The sequence below is a fragment of the Myxocyprinus asiaticus genome, chromosome 48 (genome assembly GCF_019703515.2).
Source record: "Myxocyprinus asiaticus isolate MX2 ecotype Aquarium Trade chromosome 48, UBuf_Myxa_2, whole genome shotgun sequence".
Classification (NCBI taxonomy): Eukaryota; Metazoa; Chordata; class Actinopteri; order Cypriniformes; family Catostomidae; genus Myxocyprinus; species Myxocyprinus asiaticus.
Window position 1 is genome coordinate 13,025,925 of NC_059391.1, and position 24,377 is coordinate 13,050,301.

The following is a 24,377-nucleotide window of genomic DNA, read 5'->3' on the forward strand; positions in this document are numbered from 1 at the left end:
GCAGTAAAAACTGAAAACACTGGTATAATAAATTATGCTTCTTTACCTCAGATTACACTAAAAAAACTAAATTTTCCCTGCTTGTATATCTAATACGCATGGGTGTTGTTGAGTTGATTGACAGGCGAGGTCTGTATAAGGTGATTGGCTGTTTTACCTGTAAGGCAGGACTTCCTTTTCTGTATCTGTTGACTATTGAGTGTTCCAATTTCTCCCATTCATTTTAATATAAGTGACCTGTCTCTGCTAAATAACCTCTGTTTTCACTCACTCCTCCTAAAATCAACTGTCCTCAGACCATAGCCTAATATTTATATACAGTAGATTCAAATATATTATAAAACCTAAGAAAAATGTAAATGTAAACTCATATCTTTAAAAGAAATATTACTACTACAGCATGGCAATGCAGATGGAAGAGGATAATCTTAAAAACATACCTATTTTATGCCAAGCACCTGTGTCCCAACTTTTTGTCAGCACTGTCAGATGTTTTTTTGAAAACATTCTAAAAATAAGGCAAAATCAAAGTCAGCCTTCATTCTGAAGGTCCTCTTTCCATATTGCACATGCAATGAGGTCAAAAAGGTCAAATAGGAAGTGGTGAGTTTATTTATTTATTTTACATAAATTGTAGTGCTATGTATGTATGTATATTTTAATTTTTAATTGTGCTTGTTTTTCTGTATCTCACCTATGATGCTAACTAAGTCACACAAATTGTAAATTAATTGAAATTGCGAATGGCTAATGCATTTAATGTGAAGAAGCAAGACATTGCACCCATGCATACGTGAATACCTCTAAACATGTTGAATAGATTAACCCAAAGTAATTCCTTGACACATAAACATCATTTCACTTTTGAATCCTTTTTTGTTCAATTACTTAGTGTTATTTTAAAATCAGTGACATTGTGTCTGACATCAAGTCGGTTTGGATTTATTCATGATTAGTTTAAAAAATGTTCCCTCATATTTTGTGATTACACATAATACAGTCATAAAGGTGCAAGTAACTTGTTTGCTAATTGCTAAGCTTTTAAACAGAAACAAAAAGTATTGGAAAAGTTCAATCAAAAAAATTATGTACACTTACATGAGATAAAAGATTCTAGTTAAATCAGTTTTAGAGAAAAAGATGCTTTATGCTACATATATGGTGCTGGGCACACATTCATGAGCGCTGCCATGTTGAGATCACATGACCAGTCAAATATTACTTCCTTGACCTCAATAATCAACTGTAAATGAACACTTTCACTTTGCGCAATTAACTCTTCATGGCTGAAAGAGAATAGTAAATTTTTACAATGACATCGGTATCTCAAAACATTCAGTTGCACGTTTAATGTGTAGAGTAGAACCAAATAAGCAGGAACTGTTTTAAAGGAAACTCTTATTTTGACGGGTTTTCCAAAGTTGCCTGTTCCACCTGGATTCATGAGAGTGTTGTAAAGTGTTTTCTAAAGACCCTATAGACCTTTTTCACACACCGGGTTTTGGAACGCGGAAGTAAACGTTTTCAGGGTAAACTTCGACAGTGGTGAATGGGAGTGAATGGGAGATCACAGCAAATATTATTTTCACTTACCCATTTGCTCCAAGACCAAAAGAAAAAATCCACTATTACATTTGAATGACTTTCCAGAAGAATAAAAAAATAAAGGGCGGTAGATTAAAACAGTCTGCTGGGAGAAGATGGCAAATTTACTGTCACTCTCTCAGCAGCTGTAATAGAAAAACCCTCACAGCTGTGGTAATCATTTTTTTTAAATTAATTCCAGGATAATATAACACAAAGCATTCTGTTATAAATTGACACTCAATATTTAAAAAATTGATAATATGAAAAAGTTTGCGAGATTTACGCTGCTAAATAAGGCGGAAACTCATCAGCACAGTCTGTGAAAAAGGTCTATTTTACCATGTAATGGCAGAATTGTAAGACATATTTATCCCTTTGGTAATAAGCAGCCAATGAAGTAAGTTTTCTGGTTTATTTCTTGATTTTTATTTATTTATTTATTTATTTATTATGCAATGTGCTTGTTAATGCTTGTTAAATAAGCTAATCCTGCTTTTGACAAATGAGTGAATGGTCACATTTTCAACAGAATATTAAATCTAAGCTCATAGTTTCCAATCACAATTTTGCTGCAAATATTTGTTTTCTCTAAATATTACTATTTGTCACTTATCAAAAATGTGAACTAGAACATTTAATATAGTGCTCCATGTTATCATCTAGTCCAACACATTGAACATCCTAGAGTTTCTTGGCAGAGCACTCCCTGTCTTCATAGCACTGACAGGTGAATTTGTTTGCCCAGAAGGTGAGATCACTCAGAGAGGGGGTCCCAGTGACCACATATTTCCCAGCATTCCTAGTGATATGGTGACTATCTGAACTGAGATGGAGGTAGTCGTCTGAGTTGTAGTTTTTGCGGACACAGCGTCCGTTGCCTTGACAGAGACTTTTGCTGCAGAAATAGGCTGCAGAGGTGACATTGACAATGTAGGGGTTTAAAGTATCAGATAGGTACTCAGACAAGGCTTCACATGAGGCCTGAAAAAACAACAACAAAAAAACATTCACTTTAATTCTATTGACAAGAGCAGCCAGGATATTCAGCAAAACATCTATTTTTGTGTCATATGGAAGAAAGAAATCACGCAGGTTTGCAAACATGAGGGTGAGTAAATGATGACAGTATTTTCATTTTTGGGAGACCTATCCCTTTAAGGGAAAAGTTACCTTGTCATTGTAATCAGCACTTGCTCCCCACAGCACAGATCCAGAGGCTCCCAAGGCTGCGCTCTCACCAATACTGCTGATCAAGTCAATCTACGTCCAGTCCAAAGAAATATACAGCATATTACTTAAAGAGACCTACTTGAGCAAGACTATGTTTTTGCTATGCTTTTGCTGTTTTTGATTTGTTATGGTTGCACTGTAGTTGTCAATAAGTTGCTATGTGGTGGTCTACAGTAGAGCTGTGGAAAAGAATTGGCATTTTTGAGCAATGGGTTTCCTTGGCAACTTCAAATGAGTTTTTAAAATGCCATTTTTTGATTTATGAGTGAAATAAGGTGGTTTTATTTACATTTTGTTCTACAACATAAAATTCCACACATGCCTCAAACGTGAATTTTGAAGCGTTGTGCTTTTTAAAATCTTAAGTTACTAACAAAGTGCTAAATAAAGACTACAACTACCACAGTTGTTAGTTGATTGATATTTGAGGTATGACTGTGCGGATTTTATGTTGTAGAGCAAAATGTAAAGTCTCTTCAATTAAAGGGCTTATTTTCTTAATCGAAATCACTGTACTAAAAACCTGTTGTAAATTCAAGAGAACCCATGATGAATTTGCCTCCCCTTGTCATGAAAAATTGAGTTTTCCCTTAAATTCGGTATTCATAGGACTCCAAATTGATTTTATTGGCTGAACATTGCTTTAGGTAATCTGTAGAGCTCAACAGTCGGCAGTTCCAGAAAATCCCATTCTTTTTTCAAAAGGCTAAATGATTTTTAAAGCTAACTTTTAAACTTTTAAAGACAGACCTATTATTAGCACTGAGGTTGTTAATCGATGCTTTATACTTCTTCTGAAGCCTTCAGTGCATGTTATTTCACCTTAACCTCCTGAGACCCGAGCGTGACTGCTGTGTGCATTTTCCATTTCCCTTTTTGATTTGTAACTAGTAGCACCTAATAAACATGCAAAAAAAAAAAAACAATTGTGAAATTTTAAATAGTAGCAATCTATGGATTAGAAAGTCTAATCATTTAAAAAAGTCAATTTTAAATCAAGTTGTTTATGTTTCCAGGAGTGTTGGTTATTCATATTTTTAAGACGTTACAGACATTACAGCTGATTTTCTGCTGCTGCTTAGTAACAATATATATTGGGAACACTACAAATAAAAAAAACTATACAAATAAAAATTATTTGACTTGATTTGACTTGTTACAATTTTATTTCTACTTTGGCAACTAAATCTCAATGTTCTCTCTTTGCACTGCCAAACAAACAAATGATAGCCAGTGCTGAAACATTTTTTGTTACAAGTAATGGCAAGGATCATCCAATCACTACCATCCAAAAAAAAAAAAAAAATTCTGAATCCATGTACTGATTACCATTGTCCCATGTCTGCCAACCATGTTAAGTGGTGCAAACATCATCTGCAGCCTGAAACTGAACTTTTGACTGGATGTTTGGAGTGTATGCACTTGGTTGCATAGTAAAGCTATAAGATGCTCCTTTGCTCCCTTGCTCCCTATTTAGTGATAGACTTAACCTCTGGGGTTGCACAAGGTTCATTTTAAAATTAAAAGTGTTTAATAGCAGAATTCCTGCTGAAGAACTTCACTATCCATGTTCCTGAAGAGAAAAAGTTCATTAGTCAGAAAATCGCAGCTAAAAAAGTCCACCAAATGAGCTCTGCAGCAACTGCTCACTCCCATGATGCACTGTGAATTATGCAATTGAGTCAGTCTCCTCTCAAATTACTAACTAGTACATTTTCAAAATCTGAATACTTTGCATTAAAATTAAAATATATTGTTTCTATACTTATAATCAACCACCTTTAATCAAGAGTTTTTAGTTTTTCCCTTATTTTTAATTTGATTACATAATTCGCAGTGCTTCATGGCATTATAGTACATGCCCTCAGAAAAGGTGTTAAGTACACAGTTTTGTAACTTTGTCTTTTTGTCCGATTTTTAAATATATTTTTACTTCAAATCAAAGTTTGTAATGTTGTGATCAGAGGTCTGGTTCCTGGACATAAGCCCTACTGAACCCAAAAAAACACCGGGTTTGGGTCAGTTTTTCAAGTATAACTTTGGGTTCAGCCTAACCCAGCTTACGTGAACAGACTGATTTGGGGCTGTTTTTTTTTATTTCGGCCAAAATACAGGAACTTCCTGCTAATACGTGACAGTTGGCAACCCTAATTCAGTGCAACAGATGTTTCTCTTTGTGTTTCCAGTTAGCATGCTAACCAATTAGCCTGCTATGCTAACATTTTATCATGCATTACAAACAACTACCCAAGGTGGATAGGATTTTGTTGGGGGACTCAATTCTGCATGACATCCGGTTGGCTAACAAATTGACTTCATGACCAAACAACTTTATAGCCTGTAGCTCTCTACTGTAGCACTAACAGCCCCAAACCTCATTCATGAAAAGCTCCTTTTGGTCCTGAAAGAAGAGACGTAGGTACACATAGATAGGTGCAGTGTAGTGATGTTTTGGCAGTGCTGCCACTCTATTTGCCTCCTGCACCTGGTGACGAACAAACAGTGCAGCGCTCTTGTTTCCACTCACAGAGACTGGCAAGTATGCTGATGGAAAAAGGGCTGTGCTAGCCTCCCACAGCCAGAGAAGATCAGTGTTCATCTGCTTTGTGGGCTCTGAGCAAACTCCTGTATAGTTTGACTCCTCAAAGTCATGGTTATAGCACTCTGGGAACAAGTAGTAGCCCCACAGATACTTGGGTCGAAGAGCAATTCCTGACTTAAGAGTTTCCTCCATGAAACTCCTGGCTTCCTTCTGGAATTGCTGTTTAGCTTTGCTGCTAGCCTGTTGCAGACTGAGAGAAGCATTTTCCGCACGGGTGTACTCGATGGACAGATTTTTGTAGATCATCTTCTCGTCCAAATTCCAATCAAACATCGGAAGCCACTCCTCCCAATCCATTACAGCAAGACCAGGGGAGGAGTCAGGAATATATTTAACAAACTCTTCCATAGCCCTCTGAAGGCTAGCACTCAGGTTCCCCCGTTGCGGAATGCCACCATTATACTCTTTCAAGGAGCTGAGGTCTATATAGGGAAAGAGTCCAATTCGATGTTTGTAGAACAGGGTCAGGGGTTGATTGCTTACCCTGGCTGGAGTGGTGACCACCTGGAACTGTGATAAATCTAAAGGAACTTTTAGTTGTTGACATTTGGAAATGGGAGCATTCCATAGCAGCACAAAAGGCCTTTCGTTGAAGAGAGGAGCTGCTGTTGGTGGAAAAGACGATGATGTACAATAGTGCATCATTATGGTGAAGAAAATGGCATTAAATGGTAACCGAGCATGTTCCCTGATAAAATGAGTGTGGTCTCCCATCTGTATAAATTAATTGAGAAAAAATGTTGTATGAGTTTTTAAGACTATATCTGGGTGAGTGAATTAAAGTTTACATTGTCTGATAGAACTTCTACTTTGTAAAATACTGGAAATAATAATAACATTGCAGAAATAATTATGTTATTCATACTTGTGCTCATCCTCACTGAAGTATTGCATTCAGTTCCATGCTAGAACATTGAAGTCAACCTAATGCAGCCTGTTTAAAATACTATTATTGGGCCAGAAACATACTTTACGCAAATACACAAGTGCAGACTTGAGCGCTTGGCCAACACATTGTCAATGCGCGGTCCTGTTAAACAAACTAATAGAGTTATCTTAAAAAGTTTGTGCCATAAAAGCGGATGTGTTGTTATTGAGGTAAGTTTCTACATTGGCAAGAAAAAGTATGTAAACCCTTTGGAAAACAAATTATTGTATTGTTCTTGTACATATTGAATACATCATTAAAACATTCACAATGTAGGTTGGATAAAGTATGTGAATCCCTAGGCTAATGATGTCAACAATGAATAATTAGAGTTAGGAGTTGGCAAACGTGGCATCCAATTAATTAAATGAGATTGGAGATGTGGATTAGAGCTATTTTGACTTTTAAAATGCACTCAAACATTTTGCTATTTAGAAGAAGCATCAGCTGACATGGACTGTGCCTTGTAAAAAAGAGATCTCAGAAGACCAATGATAAAGAATTGTTGCTTTGCATAAAGCTGGAAAGGATTACAAAGTTATCTCAAAGAGCTTATATATTCATCTGTCCACAGTTAGACAAATTGTCTACAAATGGAGACAATTTAGTACTGTGACTACTCTCCCTAGAGGTGGCTGTCCAGCCAAGATGTAGAATACTCAATGAGGTAAAAAAAAAAAAAGAAAAAAGAACCCTAGAGTGACAGCTAAAGACCTGAAGGATTCATTGGAACTGGTTAGCATCTCTGTTCATGAGTCTACTTTACGGAATTTATTAAACAGGCATGGTGTCCATGGCAAGACACCATGAAGGAAGCTGCTGCCACACATCCTAAGAATATGGCTGAGCTGAAGCAGTTCTGTAAGGAAGAATGGTCCAAAATGGTCCTTCTGAACGTTGTGCAGGTCTAATTCACAGCTACTTGAAATGCTTGGTAGAGGTTATTGCTGCCAAAGGAGGATCGACCAGTTTAAATCCAAGGGTTCACTTACTTTTCTCCACAGGACTGTGAATGTTTAATGGTTTGTGTTTTGTTAGCTTAAGCACATTTGTGTTCATCTATACTTTTGACTTTAAGATGAGATGAGATCACATTTTATGAACAATTAATGCAGACAGCCAGCTAATTTCAAAGGGTACACATACTTTTTCTCACCACTGTATATTGACTTCAACTTGCTCAACAATATTGTCTTCAAACTGCTGCTCTGCATTACAGTAGTTGACAAGAAAGTGAAAACTCACCGAAGAAGCGTTCAAACTAATGTCCGCTACAATGTCCCTTGTTGCGATGTTAAGAATGCAGTTAGTACTAGTGTTGTGTTATAAATTGTGGTCTGATATATTTTGGAATGCAACAATGCACAAAATCGAGCTTTTGAAGCTAGATGTGTCTGCTTTTAGGCTATGTACTTACATAAAGTAAGTTTCAGCCTTTGAATTTTGCCTTATGCATCCCTTTAGTGCAATATTAATTCCTGAAAAAAGTGAAAATGTGCTTATATTATATTATGATGTTTTAAATTGGGTTTAGTTTCATATTTTAAAATAATAAATTACTTACCGAGTCTAACAGGTGTCTCTTAACAATGAGAAAATATAGCTTGATCAATATCTTGTTAAATATTAGCAGGGGTCAATGTTTAAAAAAACACACAACTGTGCAGTGCATACATATGTGTACAACTGGAAAAAGACTCATGAATTTGATAGAAAATGTTCAATATTCTCAATGCTTTTACACTACATTTTAAAAATATTAAGTAAAAAATCAGATAATCTAACTCAAACTCATTGATTGTGATAATGTTACAGTTTTTAATGTAAAAATTAGTAATTGTGCAAAACATTTTAATACAAAATGATGTTAAAGGGTGTTTTGATGTAAAATATAGATATTCAGTGCCTTATACACCGATCGGCCACAACATTAGAACCACCTGCCTAATATTGTGTAGGTCCCCCTCGTGCCGCCAAAACAGCGCCAACCCGCATCTCAGAATAGCATTCTGAGATAATATTCTTCTCACCACAATCGTACAGAGCGATTATCTGAGTTACTGTAGACTTTGTCAGTTCGAACCAGTCTGGCAATTCTCTGTTGACCTCTCTCTTCAACAAGGCGTTACGTCCACAGAACTGCCGCTCACTGGAAGTTTCTTGTTTTTGGCACCATTCTGAGTAAACTCTAGAGACTGTTGTGTGTGAAAATCCCAGGAGATCAGCAGTTACAGAAATACTCAAACCAGCTTGTCTGGCACCAACAATCATCCATGTGATTATCTAATCAGCCAATCGTGTGGCAGTATTGCAGTGCATAATATCATGCAATATACGGGTCAGGAGCTTCAGTTAATGTTCATATCAACCATCAGAATGGGGAAACATTTGATCTCAGTGATTTGGACCGCAGCATGATTGTTGGTGCCAGATGGGCTGGTTTGAGTATTTCTGTATCTGCTGATCTCCTGGGATTTTCACACACAACAGTCTCTAGAATTTACTCCGAATGGTGCCAAAAACAAAAAACATCCAGTGAGGGGCAGTTCAGTGGATGGAAACGCCTTGTTGATGAGAAGTCAACAGAGAATGGCCAGACTGGTTCGAATTGACAAAGTCTACGGTAACTCAGATAACTGCTCTGTACAATTGTGGTGAGAAGAATATCATCTCAGAATGCTATTCTGAGATGCGGGTTGGCACTGTTTTGGCGGCACGAGGGCGACCTACACAATATTAGTCAGGTGGTTTTAATGTTGTGGCTGATCGGTGTATATATAAAAGAAATTCCTAAAAATTCTTAAAAAAGCAAAATCAAGTACAGGTTACAAACCTTTATTTGCAGTGCATCAAGAGTCAAGCAACATTTGTTGCACATTGCATTGTCTTTATTGAGTATTTGGTAGTATTGCTGAATGTAAAAAAAAAAAAAAAACAACAAAAAACATCAAGTATTTAATTACACATTGCATAAAATACATTTTGAGATGAATACAAAACATGTTTGTGGAAATATATTTGGAGACTGGCAACGTTTAGCACTGAGGTAATAAAGACACTGACAGACATTAAAGGCTCTGATAATATTGTCCCATATTGTCTAAATGCTACAAAATGCAATATTTTACAAAACAGCACATATGTGTCATTGAGTCAAAAGTAGGTAATAATATGCCAGAAAATATATTCTAGTCCAACTATCCTTCAACCTGAAACTGGACATATATGACAATTGGTAGAAAAATCTGTAACAATTTGCAGGTCTTACTCAAAGATAAAGTACTGAAAGAGTTTGAGGTACATCCTTCCTTTGTTGCTTTCCAATATCAATGGTTCTGGCTTGTTTCATAAAGATGAGCAAAAAAGACAGAAGCACAGTTTAACATGTACAATCATACATTTCCAGCATTGAGTAAACAAATGCAATCTATATAATCTTTGGTACAACAAACATTTTAGGAATAGATATTTTTGAAAAAATGACAATTATAATTACATTGTCATTTAATTTTTGTAATTTCTGTAAATTAGCTTTAACTCTGGTTGTGAGGTTTCTCTATTAGGAATCTGATCAGTACACTGATTTATCTTTTGTTCAGTAGACTACTGATAAAATATATTTAATAAGATAGAATGATGAATTTGTTCACCATACCTGTCATCTAGTTAATGTGTCTGTGTTTGTACTCTATTTGAAAAGCTTTCAAGTTATAGGCACCCGAACAGGATTTGGAACTATAAAGTACAGAAAATTCAACAACCAGCGCTGTGTAACAATATTCATAGTCTAATGTGCTTGTACAGTTGAAGTCAAAAGTTTACATATACTTAGGTTGAATTCATTAAAACTCATTTAACGATTCCACAGATTTTATATTAGCAAACTATAGTTTTGGCAAGTCGTTTAGGACATCTACTTTGTGCATGACACGAGTCATTTTTCCAACAACTGTTTACAGACAGATTGTTGCACTTTTAATTAACTATATCACAATTCCAGTGGGTCAGAAATTTACATCCACTAAGTTAACTGTGCCTTTAAGCAGCTTGGAAAATTCCAGAAAATGATGTCAAGCCTTTAGACAATTAGCCAGTTAGCTTCTGATAGGCTAATTGGAGTCAATTGGAGGTGCACCTGTGGATGTATTTTAAGGCCTACTTTCAAACTCACTGCTTCTTTGCTTGACATCATGGGAAAATCAAAAGAAATCAGCCAAGACCTCAGAAACAAAAATTGTGGACCTCCAAACATCTGAAGGTACCACGTTCATCTGTACAAACAATAGTACACAAGTATAAACATGCAGCCATCATACCGCTCAGGAAGGAGACGCATTCTGTCTCTTAGAGATGAATGCAGTTTGGTGCGAAAAGTGCAAATCAATCCTAGAACAGCAAAGGACCTTGTGAAGATGCTGGAGGAAACAGGTAGACAAGTATCTATATCCACAGTAAAATGAGTCCTATATCCACATAACCTGAAAGGCTGCTCAGCAAGGAAGAAGCCACTGCTCCAAAACTGCCATAAAAAAGCTACAGTTTGCAAGTGCACATGGGGACAAATATCTTAATTTTTGGAGAAATTTCCTCTGGTCTGATGAAACAAATATTTAACTTTTTAGCCATAATGACCATCGTTATGTTTGGAGGAAAAAGGGTAAGGCTTGCAAGCCGAAGAACACCATCCCAACTGTGAAGCATGGGGGTGGCAGCATCATGTTGTGGGGGTGCTTTGCTGCTATTCACAAAATAGATGGCATCATGAGTAAAGAAAATTATGTGGATATATTGAAGCAACATCTCAAGACATCAGCCATGAAGTTAAAGCTCGGTCGCAAATGGGTCTTCCAAATGGACAGTGACCCCAAGCATACCTCCAAAGTTGTGGCAAAATGGCTTAAGGACAACAAAGTCAAGGTATTGGAGTGGCCATCAAGGTATTAGCCCTGACCTCAGTCCGAAAGAAAATCTGTGGGCAGAACTGAAAAAGTGAGTGTGAGCAAGGAGGCCTATAAACCTGACTTAGTTACACCAGTTCTGTCTTGAGGAACGGGCCAAAATTCCAGCAACTTATTGTGAGAAGCTTGTGGAAGGCTACCCAAAACATTTGACCCAAGTTAAACAATTTAAAGGCAATGGTACTGGGACGAGGGCGGGGCTGGGCCGTGAATATGCACGGCCGGCCCCCAATCGGGCTAATCAGCTGAGGAGAGGGACAAAGCCGGATGCGGCAGTTTGGGAGAGAGAGAGAGAGCCACACGCAGCTGCCGTGTGTGTTTATGTTTGTGTCTTTTTGTTTCATTAATTATCACTTTGACTTTTCAGCCGGTTCCCGCTGCCTCCTTGCCCAAGGACAGGGAATGTTTTCTACGATTAAATGTCAGGACTTGTGAAAAACTAAATTTAAATGTATTTGGCTAAGGTGTATGTAAACTTCTGACTTCAACTGTATTGTGACTGTGCCCATACTTTTGTTTCATCTAAAATATGTATATCATAATTGAGGCTCGGAATATCTTTTTTTATATATCTGTATCTTATTATTGTTATTATTAAAGACAGTGGGCTATAGGTTTAATATATTTCACTAGTACCAATTAACTCAAATAATGATAATCCCAAGATTATATCTTAAGTGTATAATCCTCTTCTGAACGCAATAGGATGTCACGTGATCTGTAATTTTGTTTTTTAAAGTTTAAATTAGACTGTTTTGTCTGTTGCTATTTTGAAGTATCATATTTTGCTAGTTTTAAATGCATTCGATTACATTATAAAGCATTATTATTATTATTATTATTATTATTTTTTTTTTTTTTTTTTTCAATCACAGAAGGCTACATCTTCATGTTCCCCGTTTTAGGTAAGTTTGCTCCCTGACTTTAAAGTGCTCTGACAGCAAGCATTGTTTAAAGGGATAGGCTTTTATAGTCTTGGGTCGCAAGTTGCAGGAAAGCATCTTGATGTCAGTGCTTTGTTAAAAAAAAAAAAAAAAAAAACTGCATAGCTGAAACGTTTCCTATTAAAAACATTGACATATTAACAGGAATCCAGCATTCAATTCATATTTGATCATATAATGGTAGAGAACTAAGATTCAGAACAGTCATATGAATCTATTCAGACTCCAGTTTGTGCAAACAAGGCTTGGGTCTACATTACCATACATCATCGTTAATTGTAACAATAATCTTCAATAATGCAAATTCACTTAAATTGAAACCCAACTGAGTTATGATGTGCCATTGTGTGGCTTTGTGGCCACATTTCCATTAAGGAATAGTTCACACAAAAAAAGCATAATTATTTACTTACCCGTGTTATTTTTTCAGTGGAACACATTAGTAGACTTTTTTCAAGATTGACATGAGGGTGAGTAAATAATTACAGTTTTCATTTTTGAGTGAACAATCTCTTTAAATGCCACTGAAGTTCAACAAGAGAAGCAGAGCGGTCAGTACGAAGGCATTTTGTAAAGGCACAGCAGTATCCCTTGTCTCTTCATGTCTCTGCTGTTCCTCCTTTTTATCGTCCTCCACCTCCTCTTTTATCATGTTGTCCTCCTCTTTCTCTATTGGCTCTATGCTTTCGCAGCGATCCCCCTCGTAACCCAGGTAACAATGACAGCGGAATCTCTCGGCCAGCAGCTGCAGCTCGTGCTGGGAGTGCCAGCCCGTCACGGTGAAGGTGCCGTTGCGGTTGTTCAGGATGCGGTAGCTGGCGCGGCTCAGGTGCAGGTAGTGGGGTGCCTCTGGGTCTCGGCGGACGCAGCGTCCGTTCGACTGACATAGGAATTCGCTACAGACTTCTGCTGCCCGGGTAACGTTAGTGATGTACTGACCCAGCCTATGGGTTAGAAATGCCTTCACTTTGGAACAGTTGTGCTGAGAAGAAATTCAGAGGAAGTTAATATGTGTGACATAACTCTGCAGGGAAACTTTACATATAATTAGCTGGCAAGTATACAGGTTATTAGAGTAGTTGTTCAGCAAAAAATGAAATTTGGTGTTTTTTCATAACCGTACGACTGTCTTACTTATGTGTATTTTTCTTAATACAGTGGCAGTGGATAGTGCCTTACTTTAAAGCTTAATAAAAGCACCAACCCGGTCTCATGAGAATTTGTAATATAATAGTTTGAGATGGCAAAATCATTGTACAAGCTGAATCGTGCAAAAATGTACATAATTTTGTACCATAGAAAAAAATAAACTAACGAATGATGTTATTACAGTTTTTCCTAAGCCTAACCCCTAATTTAAACCAAAACCTATCCATAAAGTGTAACCCCTTACCCTAACCCTAAATCTAACCATGATTTTACTTTAGTGTACCACAGAGAAAACATCTGTGTTTGCAACAAGACCATAGAAGCATATTACAGGTTACAGAGATATGTCAGTCTTTTGTATTGCATAAATAAATATGGAACCAATTTTTTTTTACAGACTTGTCCTTACTTAAAATAAAGTGTTGGATAGGAGGCTCGCCAAAATTTGGTGCCTGTATCCACAGTTTTCCTGAGTAACCACTGGGCGGCGCCATGATAATTCTAATTGCTTGTTTTCTATTTCTGGTCTCGAGACGCCAAGTAAAAACTGCCAGAAAGAGCGATCCAGACAGAGAACAACAACCATTTAAGTGTTATTGGGAGTAAAAATAAATTTCAGGCTCAACTTGTGCAGTTGTTGCCTGTCATAACTCAGAATAATTAATGATATCAACATACTGTATCTAACCTCGGACCATCGCTTCATGTCATCTACACACACACAGGTGAGGCACTGTCTATAAAAAAAACAGTCATCTCGACTCTGTGAGGTGTCAGCATGTTTTTTTTTTTACAAATGTAATACTTTAAACATAACATTACCCGCTAAGAATATATGCCGATGCGAGTGAAAATACTGGAGACTGGAAATTGAAAACAGTGGAATCGTGGAACACTTCCACGTTCAGGAAAAAAAAAATGGATAGTATCGATTTGAAATTCTGTTTGTGGATTAGTTGGCATCTATGGGAATATAACTTTTTCATATGATCCAAGTCACAGGATGTCATGTGATTTCACCATCTCGTACTAATTATTACGAGTTGTCATAAGACTATGTTGAAAGCACCACAGAGTATCAAAAAAGTAGTAGTTAATGCTTGTGCATCATATTCCAAGTCTTTTGAGGACATATGATATATCATATAGGTTCATATACGGTATATCATCATATACAGTAAATACCAATAGGTTTTGATGAAAACAGGACAAAATTGAAGTCAATTTTCAGTGAAAATGTTGACGAATGTTGCACGTTCATGAGCGCTATGAGAGAAGCTTGTTCACAGTGGCACACGTTCACACTAGAACTTGACATTAAATATGACATAAGGTCTTGTTTAAGCTTTAAAGTGAGTCACTATCAACTGTGTGTGTGTGTGTGTGTGTGTGTGTGTGTGTAATGTGTAGGAAAGTCATATGGGTTAGAACAACATGATGGTAAGTAAATTGTGACAGAATTTTCATTTTTGAGTGGACTATTCCAGACCTGAAATCAATGTGAATTTTATATGATTGCATCTGAAATGATTAATCGTTTCAGTTGGTGGCTGCTACAAACATCCTCAAATCATTTAGAAGATATCTAAGAATGTATGGAATTTTCTCCTAACTTGTCTTGACCTGCACCAATTAATTAAGTGTCAACCTAGAAATAATATCTTATGTGAAGAGCAGAAACAGATGTTTAGAGATGTTTCAGGTGCGTAAATGAACAAGTGCTAAAAATCTCACCCTTGAAGAAGTGAGGTTAAGATCTCCCCATATTACAAATCCTGCAGCTCCCAAAGCAGCACTTTCTCCTATTGTGTGTATCAAGTCCTTCTGTAAAGTGAATTAATTAATAACATCATTAGGATACAGTTTTTTTATTATGACATCAATTTGTGATGCGTAAGCATCATTACATCAAATTCAGTGCCTCGGATTCTTAAAACATGAAATGGTTATACTGAGATTTTTCATTATACGTAAAGTTAAACCATTCATCAACTTTTTTGTGGTAGTCAATCCAGCCATTCAGAGATCCTGTCTTATATTGTAACTGTGCTATTGGACCACTAGAGGAAGCTCTTGATTTCAGATTGTATATATTGTGAATATGACTGTGGAATAGAAAAATAAGAGTTATGATCACCATTAGTTATAGGCTATTATTTTTAATGTATCTAATAATACCATCAGATAAAGACATTTATTATAGAATGTATCTTTAAGTTGACTGTCACAGCTTTTTGTTAAAATTAGGGACTATGACAAAAAAAAAAAATGTTTAGTTTATTTTTAGTTTATTATATTTTTTATAATTGGAATTAAATAGTCAGTAATATATGTGCAGGTTACTTACCTGAGTCAGAAATGCCATTGCCTCATCCCTATAGCCCAGTCGTGTGTAAACGTATGTAGGCAGGTCATAGGGCAGCGAGGTAAGGGAGGCCAGTCTCAGCGACTCCAGTACCCGATTCTTCGAAAAGTGCAGGTTGTGAATGCTGTCCGTGTGGTCCTTGCGTATTGCCAGGGCTGGGAAAAGGGCAGTGCTGCTGTTCCACAACCAAAACAGCTCATCGTTCCGAAGGGTCTCCAGTAGGGGGCATGTGCCACTGTAGTTATGTGCATGTACATTGTAATTATGACAGTCTGGGTACAGGTAGAAACCCCAGAGACCATGTGGGCGAGTTTGAGTTCCAAGCTGTAGAGTGCCCTGCATAAACTCCATGGCGGTCTTCTCGAATCGCAAACGCGCCAACTCCTCCACCTGCTCTTCGGTCACATTAATATACGCCTGTGTGATCAGATCACGTGAATTCTGTCGGTAAATTTCTTTCTTGTGCCAGTTCCGACTCCATTGCGGTCTCCAGAACTCCCAATCGATTACAGCCAAGCCACGGAAGTCTTCCGAAGGTATGAAGTGTGCTATGTCTTTTCTGGCTTTGTGAAGATGTGCTTCAAGGCTAGAATTCTGAGGTATGCCTCCGTTGATGGGAACTCCTTGCTCATTGTAGAAAGGGTAGTAGCCCAGGCGGTTAGCATAGAAGATGGTGACATTTTGGCCCGTGTGGACCGCTCGTGGACTGCCGCTGATGTGGAAAAGATCAAGACTGACATTGATATTGTACTTTAAGGTACACATGTCCAGTGGAGCATTCCAGGCTGCCAGGAAAGGCTTACGGCTCACTAGAGGCAGCTTAGCAGGTTTCTGGCAAAAGGCTGTGTGGACCATGATCAGCAGCCAGGAACAGATGATGGCACAGGCTACGGGCACAGTGTGGTGTTGCAAGGCCCCGCAGGGCACACCGGACATTCTGCTTTGTGACTCAGCACAGGCAACTGTCAATCATCCTGTAAGAAAAACACAAAAAACAGAAAGAAAATGTTGTCTACATGTAGCCAGTGGGTTGAAAATAATCACCACAGGATACAAAAATATCTTCTTGGGTTTTATTCTGACAGCTGTTTTATTAAAAAAAAAAAAAAAAAAAAAAAAATTGCATTCCAAAAAAATTAAAATAAAGAAAATACAAAACTGTGCCTTTGTGCTTATTTGAAAAATAAAAATTAGATTACAATCTATAAGTTTTCTGACAATTTGTATAAGTGACTAAAAAAGAACAATGTTCCGAATGAAGGCAAAAATTATTCGGTAAATTTCAGCACAATGAAACTCAGTAGAAAGAAGTACGTTACAATGAAATACGGTAGAGGCTAATGTCAAAAGAAAACACAAATAGGGCATTAGCCTAACCATATGCTCAGAATCAGAATGAGCTTTATTGCCAAGTATGCTTACACACACAAGGAATTTGTCAAGGTGACAGAAGCTTCCAGTGCAAAGAGATTGCAACCATATATACATACATACAAAAATATACATTTAAACATATATACATATAGTGACATAAGCTATAACAGATAAATAGAAAAATATACAATAGAGCAATAATGTTGTTAGAATATGTTATATACAGATATATAGTTATGCGCAGGTGATGAAATGTACTGAAGAAGAGGTAGGATATGTTAAAAAAATATATAAATGAAATATAGATATAAGTAGGAATGGATGGATTGAATATTACACATGGTTGACAAAAAGGAAAGTATTTGTGGGCAGTTTTAACTGTTCATGAGGTGGATGGCCTGAGGGAAAAAACTGTTCCTGTGCTTGGCTGTTCTGGTGCTCCATGCTCTGTAGTGCCGGCAAGAGGGCAACAGTTCGAAAAGGAAGTGTGCTGGGTGAATGGGGTCAAAAGTGATTTTACCAGCCCTTTTCATCACTCTGGATGTGTACAGTTCTTGCAGGGTGGGTAGGGGAGCGCCAATGATTCTCTCAGCAGTCCGAACTATCCTTTGAAGTCTTTTGATGTCTGACTTAGTAGCTGAACCAAACCAGACAGTTATAGAAGTGCAGAGGACAGACTCAGTGACTGCAGAGTAAAACTGTATCAGCAGCACCTGTGGCAGGTTGAACTCCCTCAGCTGGTGAAGGAAGTACAACCTCTGCTGGGCCTTTTTCAGAACTGAGTCTATGTGGGTCTCCCACTTCAGGTCCTGTGAGATGGTAGTTCCCAGGAGCCTGAATGACTCCATTTCAGCCACAGTGCTGAAGTGAAACTATATTCGCATCTTATTTTACTTACATAATGTGACGTACTTCAGAGTAAGAAAAATGTAGGCTGGGACTTTTTTTTCATTGGTAATTGATTGGATCATGAAAAGTGGGCATTCCATGCCAAAATGGACTCAGATCTGATGCGAGTTTGCTAAAACAATGCTTAAATTATGGTTAACATTATTTGGTTAACATTAATCAACAGCCTTTGAGGTTTAAGTGACATAAATAGAAAAGGAAAGTTGTTTAGAGGTGGAGCAAGTTATTACATTTTGATAAATGACTATGAAGACAAATTTTGTTTTACTTCGGAATAACATGCACTGATGAATTGTGCACAATAAGACCAGGAATGTATCTGTTAATAGTAAGTAGGGTCTATTTTGATTTCATACTGACTTCAAATGCTGTTCTAGCTGCATGATGATGCTAATGCTAATTACAATTAATGGATCAACCATTAACAATTACTAATGGTAATTCGGAAACATTTGTACAAATGACTGAAAACAAAATTAGATCTAGTTCAATTGAGCTAAAGTTCAGTAGCTTGCAAAACTGAAAAAATGTTCTGGAAAAATGTACAAATATATAAATGAACATAAACACAGAACATATGCAGAAATGCAACTCTGAGCACGTTGTAAATGATGTGTTGGTATGCAAAAGCACAGCTCTATATTTATATACATTTATATATTTAAAATTTGAACCAGAAACAAAAACACATATGCATGTTAGCTATTGACAAATGAGCTAACTGCTAAAAAAGGAAAGGTGGTCATTTGTAAGATAAATGTGACACCTTTTTTCCTAAGTCTTAAGCCAAGTTAAATGTGAAATGAATGGGAGAGGTCAACCGTAAACACAACATTTTGTGCTTCTGCCTGGTTTGATGATGAGTCAAATGGTACTTTGGGGGTTGCAGTCATCAGTTAAACCAGCAGTTAACCACAAGGGTAATGGCCAAATCTAGCCACATACTCTCACCAGTGTGGCGCCCACATAGCCATAATCATAGCTGTCCTCGCCAAATGCCCTATCAGCATGCTAAAGTGTTCAAAGACAAATTATCTGAGTTCACAACACATGTAAAGTTAAAAAATGTACAATGTTTTTCCAACACAGATCATAAGTGCAATTGTCCAAATTCATGCTGCTTCTGTGCCAACTACATATGCAAAGAACAGTAGTCCAAAATTTGAATCTGGGTTTCATTACACGGATAATGGAGACATATTTGAAAATCATGGCTAAATTGAGAGACTTATTCATGTCCAAGTTACTTTAAAAATGTCACAACGTCTTTTTAGAGCGGATAAGCAGGAGTTTCTGATTTCTCTCGGCTTCCGCAATAGAGTGAGGCATGGAATCAATCACTGGTAACCATGGCAGTAATAACACATGTATTTTGGTGTTATTAATGCCAGTCATGTGCTAAATCAGAGGTTGAAAAATGAGGTACAGGGTGGAATGTTGCGGATGAAAGCAAATTCTGTAGCCCCATGGTAGTTGTGTTATTGAGTGGAAAGAGCCTGGCTGAGAGTGCTAGCTTCTTTTTTCCCCTAGGACTGGCGCCCGGCCTGTGCCATGAGGGGGGAAGAATTTAACCACTTCATAATAAGACCTCTGCTTTGCAGTAAGCTTGACAGATACAGCTGACTCCTACCTTGTGTATGATATGGAGTTCATGTAATACCTTGATAACTTATAACTATGAAAGGTTTTACTCACTGTAAAGATCATTTTTCAGGTAATAAAAATGTGCTTAAATGTGGTAACGTTTAAATTAACTGGCTTTATACAAGTCAAAAATATTATTTAATTTGATTGCATCAACCTGAATACATTAGGTAACAAAAGTCAGTTTTAAAGGTTGCATCATTAAGTAGAAATTACTAGCTACTTGCTAGCCTAGCTAAAATGTGAAGTTTTTTTGTAAATGTTAAAACACTTTCTCCTATCCCAGCTTAATATCCAAATACAACCGTAAGCAATTTCTGGGTTAATTTCCCCGAAAAGTGTAAACAATGTGGTTCTGTCACTTTCAAATCATTGCTCTGTGTATTCAGACTGTTCACGCTGTGAATTCTGCGACAGGAGGTCGAAAGATTTGCTGCTGAAATCAGTCTGTGCTTACCAAAATTTGAACAATTGCTCAGTGGCCAAAGCTTGAAGTGTTGTTGGGTAAAATGTCACAAGGGTGGCACCAAAAGTGAGTTGTATTTTATTTATTTTTTCTCCCCTTTTCTCCCCAATTTGGAATGCCCAACTCCCAATGCGCTCTCAGTCCTTGTGGTGGCGTAGTGACTTGCCTCAATCCATTTGGCAGAGGACGAATCTCAGTTGCCTCCGCGTCTGAGACTGTCAATCCGCGCATCTTATCATGTGGCTTGTTGAGAGCGTTACCGCGGAGACATAGCACGTGTGGAGGCTTCACGCTATTCCCCGCGGCATCCATGCACAACTCACCACGTGCCCCACCGAGAGTGAGAACCACATTATAGTGACCACGAGGAGGTAACCCTATGTGACTCTACCCTTTCTAGCAACCGGGCCAATTTGGTTGCTTTGGAGATCTGGCTGGAGTCACTCAGCACATTTGAACTTGTGACTCTAGGGGTGATAGTCAGCGTCTTTACTCGCTGAGCTACCCAGGCCCCTGACAGTGAGTTGTATTTTTAGTTTTAAATGATGTAATACAATTAAGAGGAATATATACTCTACCCCATAACCCAATCCCCAATCCTAAATATGTAAATTTACAGTGAAAATACAACCTCCAAATTGTGCTTGCTAATGTTTGTGAACACGATTACTTCCTGGTTTCCATTGGGGTCAGAAACCATGTCTCTCGCCAAATGTGCTATCAGTAGCACCACAGGAAAAAGGTGAACACGTCCGAATTGATGCAAAAATGTCTGATGGCACTTATCATTAATTCGGCAGAATTAAGGGTACATGATCATTCGGAAGCAGCATGATGATTTTCTGTGTGATCATGGTGGCTTATCTGAGCATCCTGAACTTCCTGGGGCGGGACTGTCTGTTATCCGACCAATTAAAACTGGTAGAACGTTTTTTTTTTTAAAATAATAATTATTTTTGCAGTTCCATTTGGTGACACTAGAGGCATAGAAATTAACTTTAACACATTGATTTATTGACTTCATAAACTTTTGTTTATGAAAGGCTTTACTCAAGACATTTTAATCCAGAGCATATTTTCAAAGGGCTTAAGACAAAGGTTTTTTCCCCACGTATTTATGAGAATCATAGTCAGGGGGAATGAATAAAACTTTCCATGAAGTTTCTGGGTTAGCCGTCAATGAAAACACTGGGACATGAGAATTTACCAAACAGAATTGAAGAGATTATGCCTGTATGGTTTTCAGATAGATTTATTTATCTTCAAGCTTCCTCAAACCCTCAGCCCTCTCTGGCAATAATTTAGATACATGTGAGTTAGTGAGAGTGGTTTTTGCAGAAACCTTTCAGGCAGCGGCTTTAGAGAAACCACAAAAGACATGGAGTCAACCTGATGCAAACTTTTCAGTGCATCTTCATTCAGTTCCATCTAAATGTGAATTTGATCCAGATTGGAAACATACAGTAAATGAGACCAAACCAGAATTACAACAGGAGACAGAGAGGCTTCTTGAATAGCCATAAAGGCCTCAGAACTCCTTGGCAGAAGTGTGGCTCTGAGGACGGCGTGTGGCAAGCTCATTCAAGCATCTTTGCTTTTAATCTTTTGTTTGTCTCAAATGAAATTAGATAATATTCTTCAATTATATTAATCAATTTCATTATGGATATTTTCAGTTTGACCTTTCAGCTCTTCATGTAGTTGGAATCCAAAGATTACACAGTAAGATCACAGATAAGAGGTTTAATTTAGTTATTTATTGCTACGTTTGATGCTTAACTGGTAAACAACCCTGAAAAAGGGAATCTTAATCATGGTGTAATCCAAACATACTTTAACAAACTAAAACTGAGATTAACTTGTCAGGTTATTCTGAGGTTGTGTTTTTGTGTGGGGTAGATTGTTATCTCTAGATAGAAGGGGGACATTCACACCGAATGCATTTTCTGTCCATCTTGGGACTAATTGTTTTTCTTTGCAAACATAAGCTAAACACACATCTTTGACAGCTGCATTTTTTTAAGCGTCTTGCGCAGGAATACCAAGTTTTTAAGTCGCCGTGTCAAGTTAAAGTGCTTCAACTTGCCTTAAGACACTTTGTTGCAGTCATTGTACGTACATTATGTTTATTTTTTTTTTTATGCATGAACACGTTCATTCTGAACAGCCCTTAAGGGTGTTCTTGTAGCTCAGTTGGTGGAGTTTGGCACTAACAATGCTAAGATCATGGAATCCCCAGGTAAAATATATAGCTGTAATACACTGTAAATTGCTTTGGATAAAAGCAGCTGCCAGATGTGTAATTGTAAATTGTAGTAAAGCAAATGAGTGGATCATATTGGATGTTCTGGATGCAGCTGTCTAAAATTGATCTAAGATCTCCTTTTGATGTTACTTTTGAGTAACATGGACAATGAACTGTTATGATGACTCAAGTGCCTTGACCATACTGTATATTTCCTATCATGGGATATTTTTATAGACAAACACTGACTTTAATTGATGACAGTGGCATCCCACTTGGCTGTCACTTACTCATCTTCGGTGTGGGTGCATGTTGGCTGTGATCCCAGAGAAGCTCTTGATCCGGAAGTATGTAATCTCATCTCTAAACCCTTCCCTCTGATTAAGTCACTTCAAAATATTTACAGTGACACTGTTCAAAGAACTCAGTGGTGCCTCAGCAAATTTTCTTACAGTAAACTTTAAATTAAACTAAATCATTTGAGAAACGAATTAGGTTTTCTTTCATTTGATTTCCTTTTAAAACTCTTGTGGAAAGGTCTTGCCCTGCCACTTTCACATACATGTCACAACACACTCGAACATGCCCTTTACGCTATTATGGACACATTTAGAGTTGTTTGAAAGTACATGTAAACATTGCTGTCGCTTGAAATAACTTGAGAGCTTCCTCTTGAATGAGGGCAAACATTGCTCTTTGACAGTTACTGTGTCATACAAAGAAAATGTGGTTCTGACATTCAAAAAATGCAATAAAAACTAAATGTAAAAATGTTTTCATAATTATTTGGCAGCTTTATCTATGTTTCCATCCATTTAACTTGCCCCAAGAATTTCTGTCATCTTGAGTTTCAACTCAATATTCTTCTTGAGTAATTCAATTCAAAGTAGTTAAAAAAATAATTTGCCTTGATTTTACATAAGCAATTAAACTCACGTTTTTGGCTTTAATGGTTTGACATTTTTTACAGTGCATGCTTCAACAATATTAGTGGTTAAGTCTCAACAGAAAATGTATCTAGAAAAGAAAACCCTGTGGATTACAGTATACATTACAGTGTACAGTTAGCTGAGAAACAACACAGACAACTATTTTGGAATGGAATGTGACTTCAGTGCCTACTTTTATCATGCACATTGTTTTGAGAGCAGATGTCAACAGTACTATGTGAGCTCTGTATATATAATACTATACACACTATACTGTATATACTATATGTAATATAAAAATAATAATAGTGAATCAGGTTAAAGAGAGGTCACTCACCTGTAGATCGCACACTGCTGCCTCATTCTTCTGGCAATACACTATGCACACCTCTACTTCTACAGTACACAAGCATAGTTTTTAACTGTCTGCTCAACAGCCTACTCACCACTTTTTATATACACAGTGAAGTGAGAGAAAGGGAGAGAGACAGAGTGTTTCCAGAGAGGGAGGGAGAAAACAACCACGGAGCCTCGGCGAGAAGCCACAACACTGCGATTAGCATAGATACTGAGGGGAGGGAGAACTCCAGCCTAAATCCCATTGACTGAGTGTGAAAGTATACACGAATCTGTGCGTGTGTGTGCGTGTGCGCGTTCGTGTATGCATTTGAACCTCCTCGAGACACCGTACAGTGTCAGCGCCTTACGCTCATCCACATCCCTCAGCATTAGCTGGGTTGATCTAGTTTGTCATCCCTCAGTCACCTGGTTGTGAGTTCAAATGTGGTTTTTGTGCACTACAGACACAGCTAGGCAATCACTCTGGGAGCGTTTTTCCTACTCAAGTTACTGTCCCCTGTGGCCTATGATTGTCTTGTTTTTCTGTCTTTGTCACTGTCTTTTGTGGCATTGGAGTAGATGTTTGTTGAGATATACTGTATATCTAGAGGCTCTAAATAAACAAGAACATTATGGCACTTCTCAAGGTAATTTCCCAGTAATGTAGTTTTTGAATAATTTAGTATTATGATGTAGCTGGTCTTAACC

The 24,377-nt window shown here is 37.5% G+C and overlaps 2 protein-coding genes across 2 annotated transcripts; both read right to left on the reverse strand.

The window, feature by feature from the left end:
- Window positions 1-1,985: 1,985 nt before the first annotated feature.
- On the reverse strand, window positions 1,986-7,960 carry LOC127437747 (hyaluronidase PH-20-like). The gene is made up of 4 exons (XM_051692885.1): window positions 7,912-7,960; window positions 5,192-6,133; window positions 2,758-2,847; window positions 1,986-2,568 (listed from the first exon to the last, which is right to left on the reverse strand). Exons 2-4 carry the CDS (start codon window positions 6,131-6,133, stop codon window positions 2,269-2,271), a joined length of 1,332 nt encoding a protein of 443 aa, XP_051548845.1. The 5' UTR covers window positions 7,912-7,960; the 3' UTR covers window positions 1,986-2,268.
- A 1,240-nt stretch (window positions 7,961-9,200) lies between these two features.
- Window positions 9,201-23,770, reverse strand: LOC127437743 (hyaluronidase-4-like). The gene is made up of 4 exons (XM_051692880.1): window positions 23,668-23,770; window positions 15,746-16,737; window positions 15,133-15,222; window positions 9,201-13,231 (listed from the first exon to the last, which is right to left on the reverse strand). Exons 2-4 carry the CDS (start codon window positions 16,697-16,699, stop codon window positions 12,764-12,766), a joined length of 1,512 nt encoding a protein of 503 aa, XP_051548840.1. The 5' UTR covers window positions 16,700-16,737; window positions 23,668-23,770; the 3' UTR covers window positions 9,201-12,763.
- Window positions 23,771-24,377: the final 607 nt, after the last annotated feature.

Bases quoted from the DNA above. Each gene is read 5' to 3' on its own strand.
- LOC127437747 (XM_051692885.1), bottom strand. From the start codon at position 6,133: ATGGGAGACCACACTCATTTTATCAGGGAACATGCTCGGTTACCATTT. The intron at 2,848-5,191 runs GTTTGGGGCTGT...GACTGGACGTAG, and splicing joins AGGAGCTTTTCATGAATGAG to ATTGACTTGATCAGCAGTAT. The intron at 2,569-2,757 runs GTAACTTTTCCC...TTGTTTTTTCAG, and splicing joins GTGCTGATTACAATGACAAG to GCCTCATGTGAAGCCTTGTC.
- LOC127437743 (XM_051692880.1), bottom strand. From the start codon at position 16,699: ATGTCCGGTGTGCCCTGCGGGGCCTTGCAACACCACACTGTGCCCGTA. The intron at 15,223-15,745 runs GTAAGTAACCTG...TTCACTTTACAG, and splicing joins CAATGGCATTTCTGACTCAG to AAGGACTTGATACACACAAT. The intron at 13,232-15,132 runs GTGAGATTTTTA...ATTTCTTCTCAG, and splicing joins TTAACCTCACTTCTTCAAGG to CACAACTGTTCCAAAGTGAA.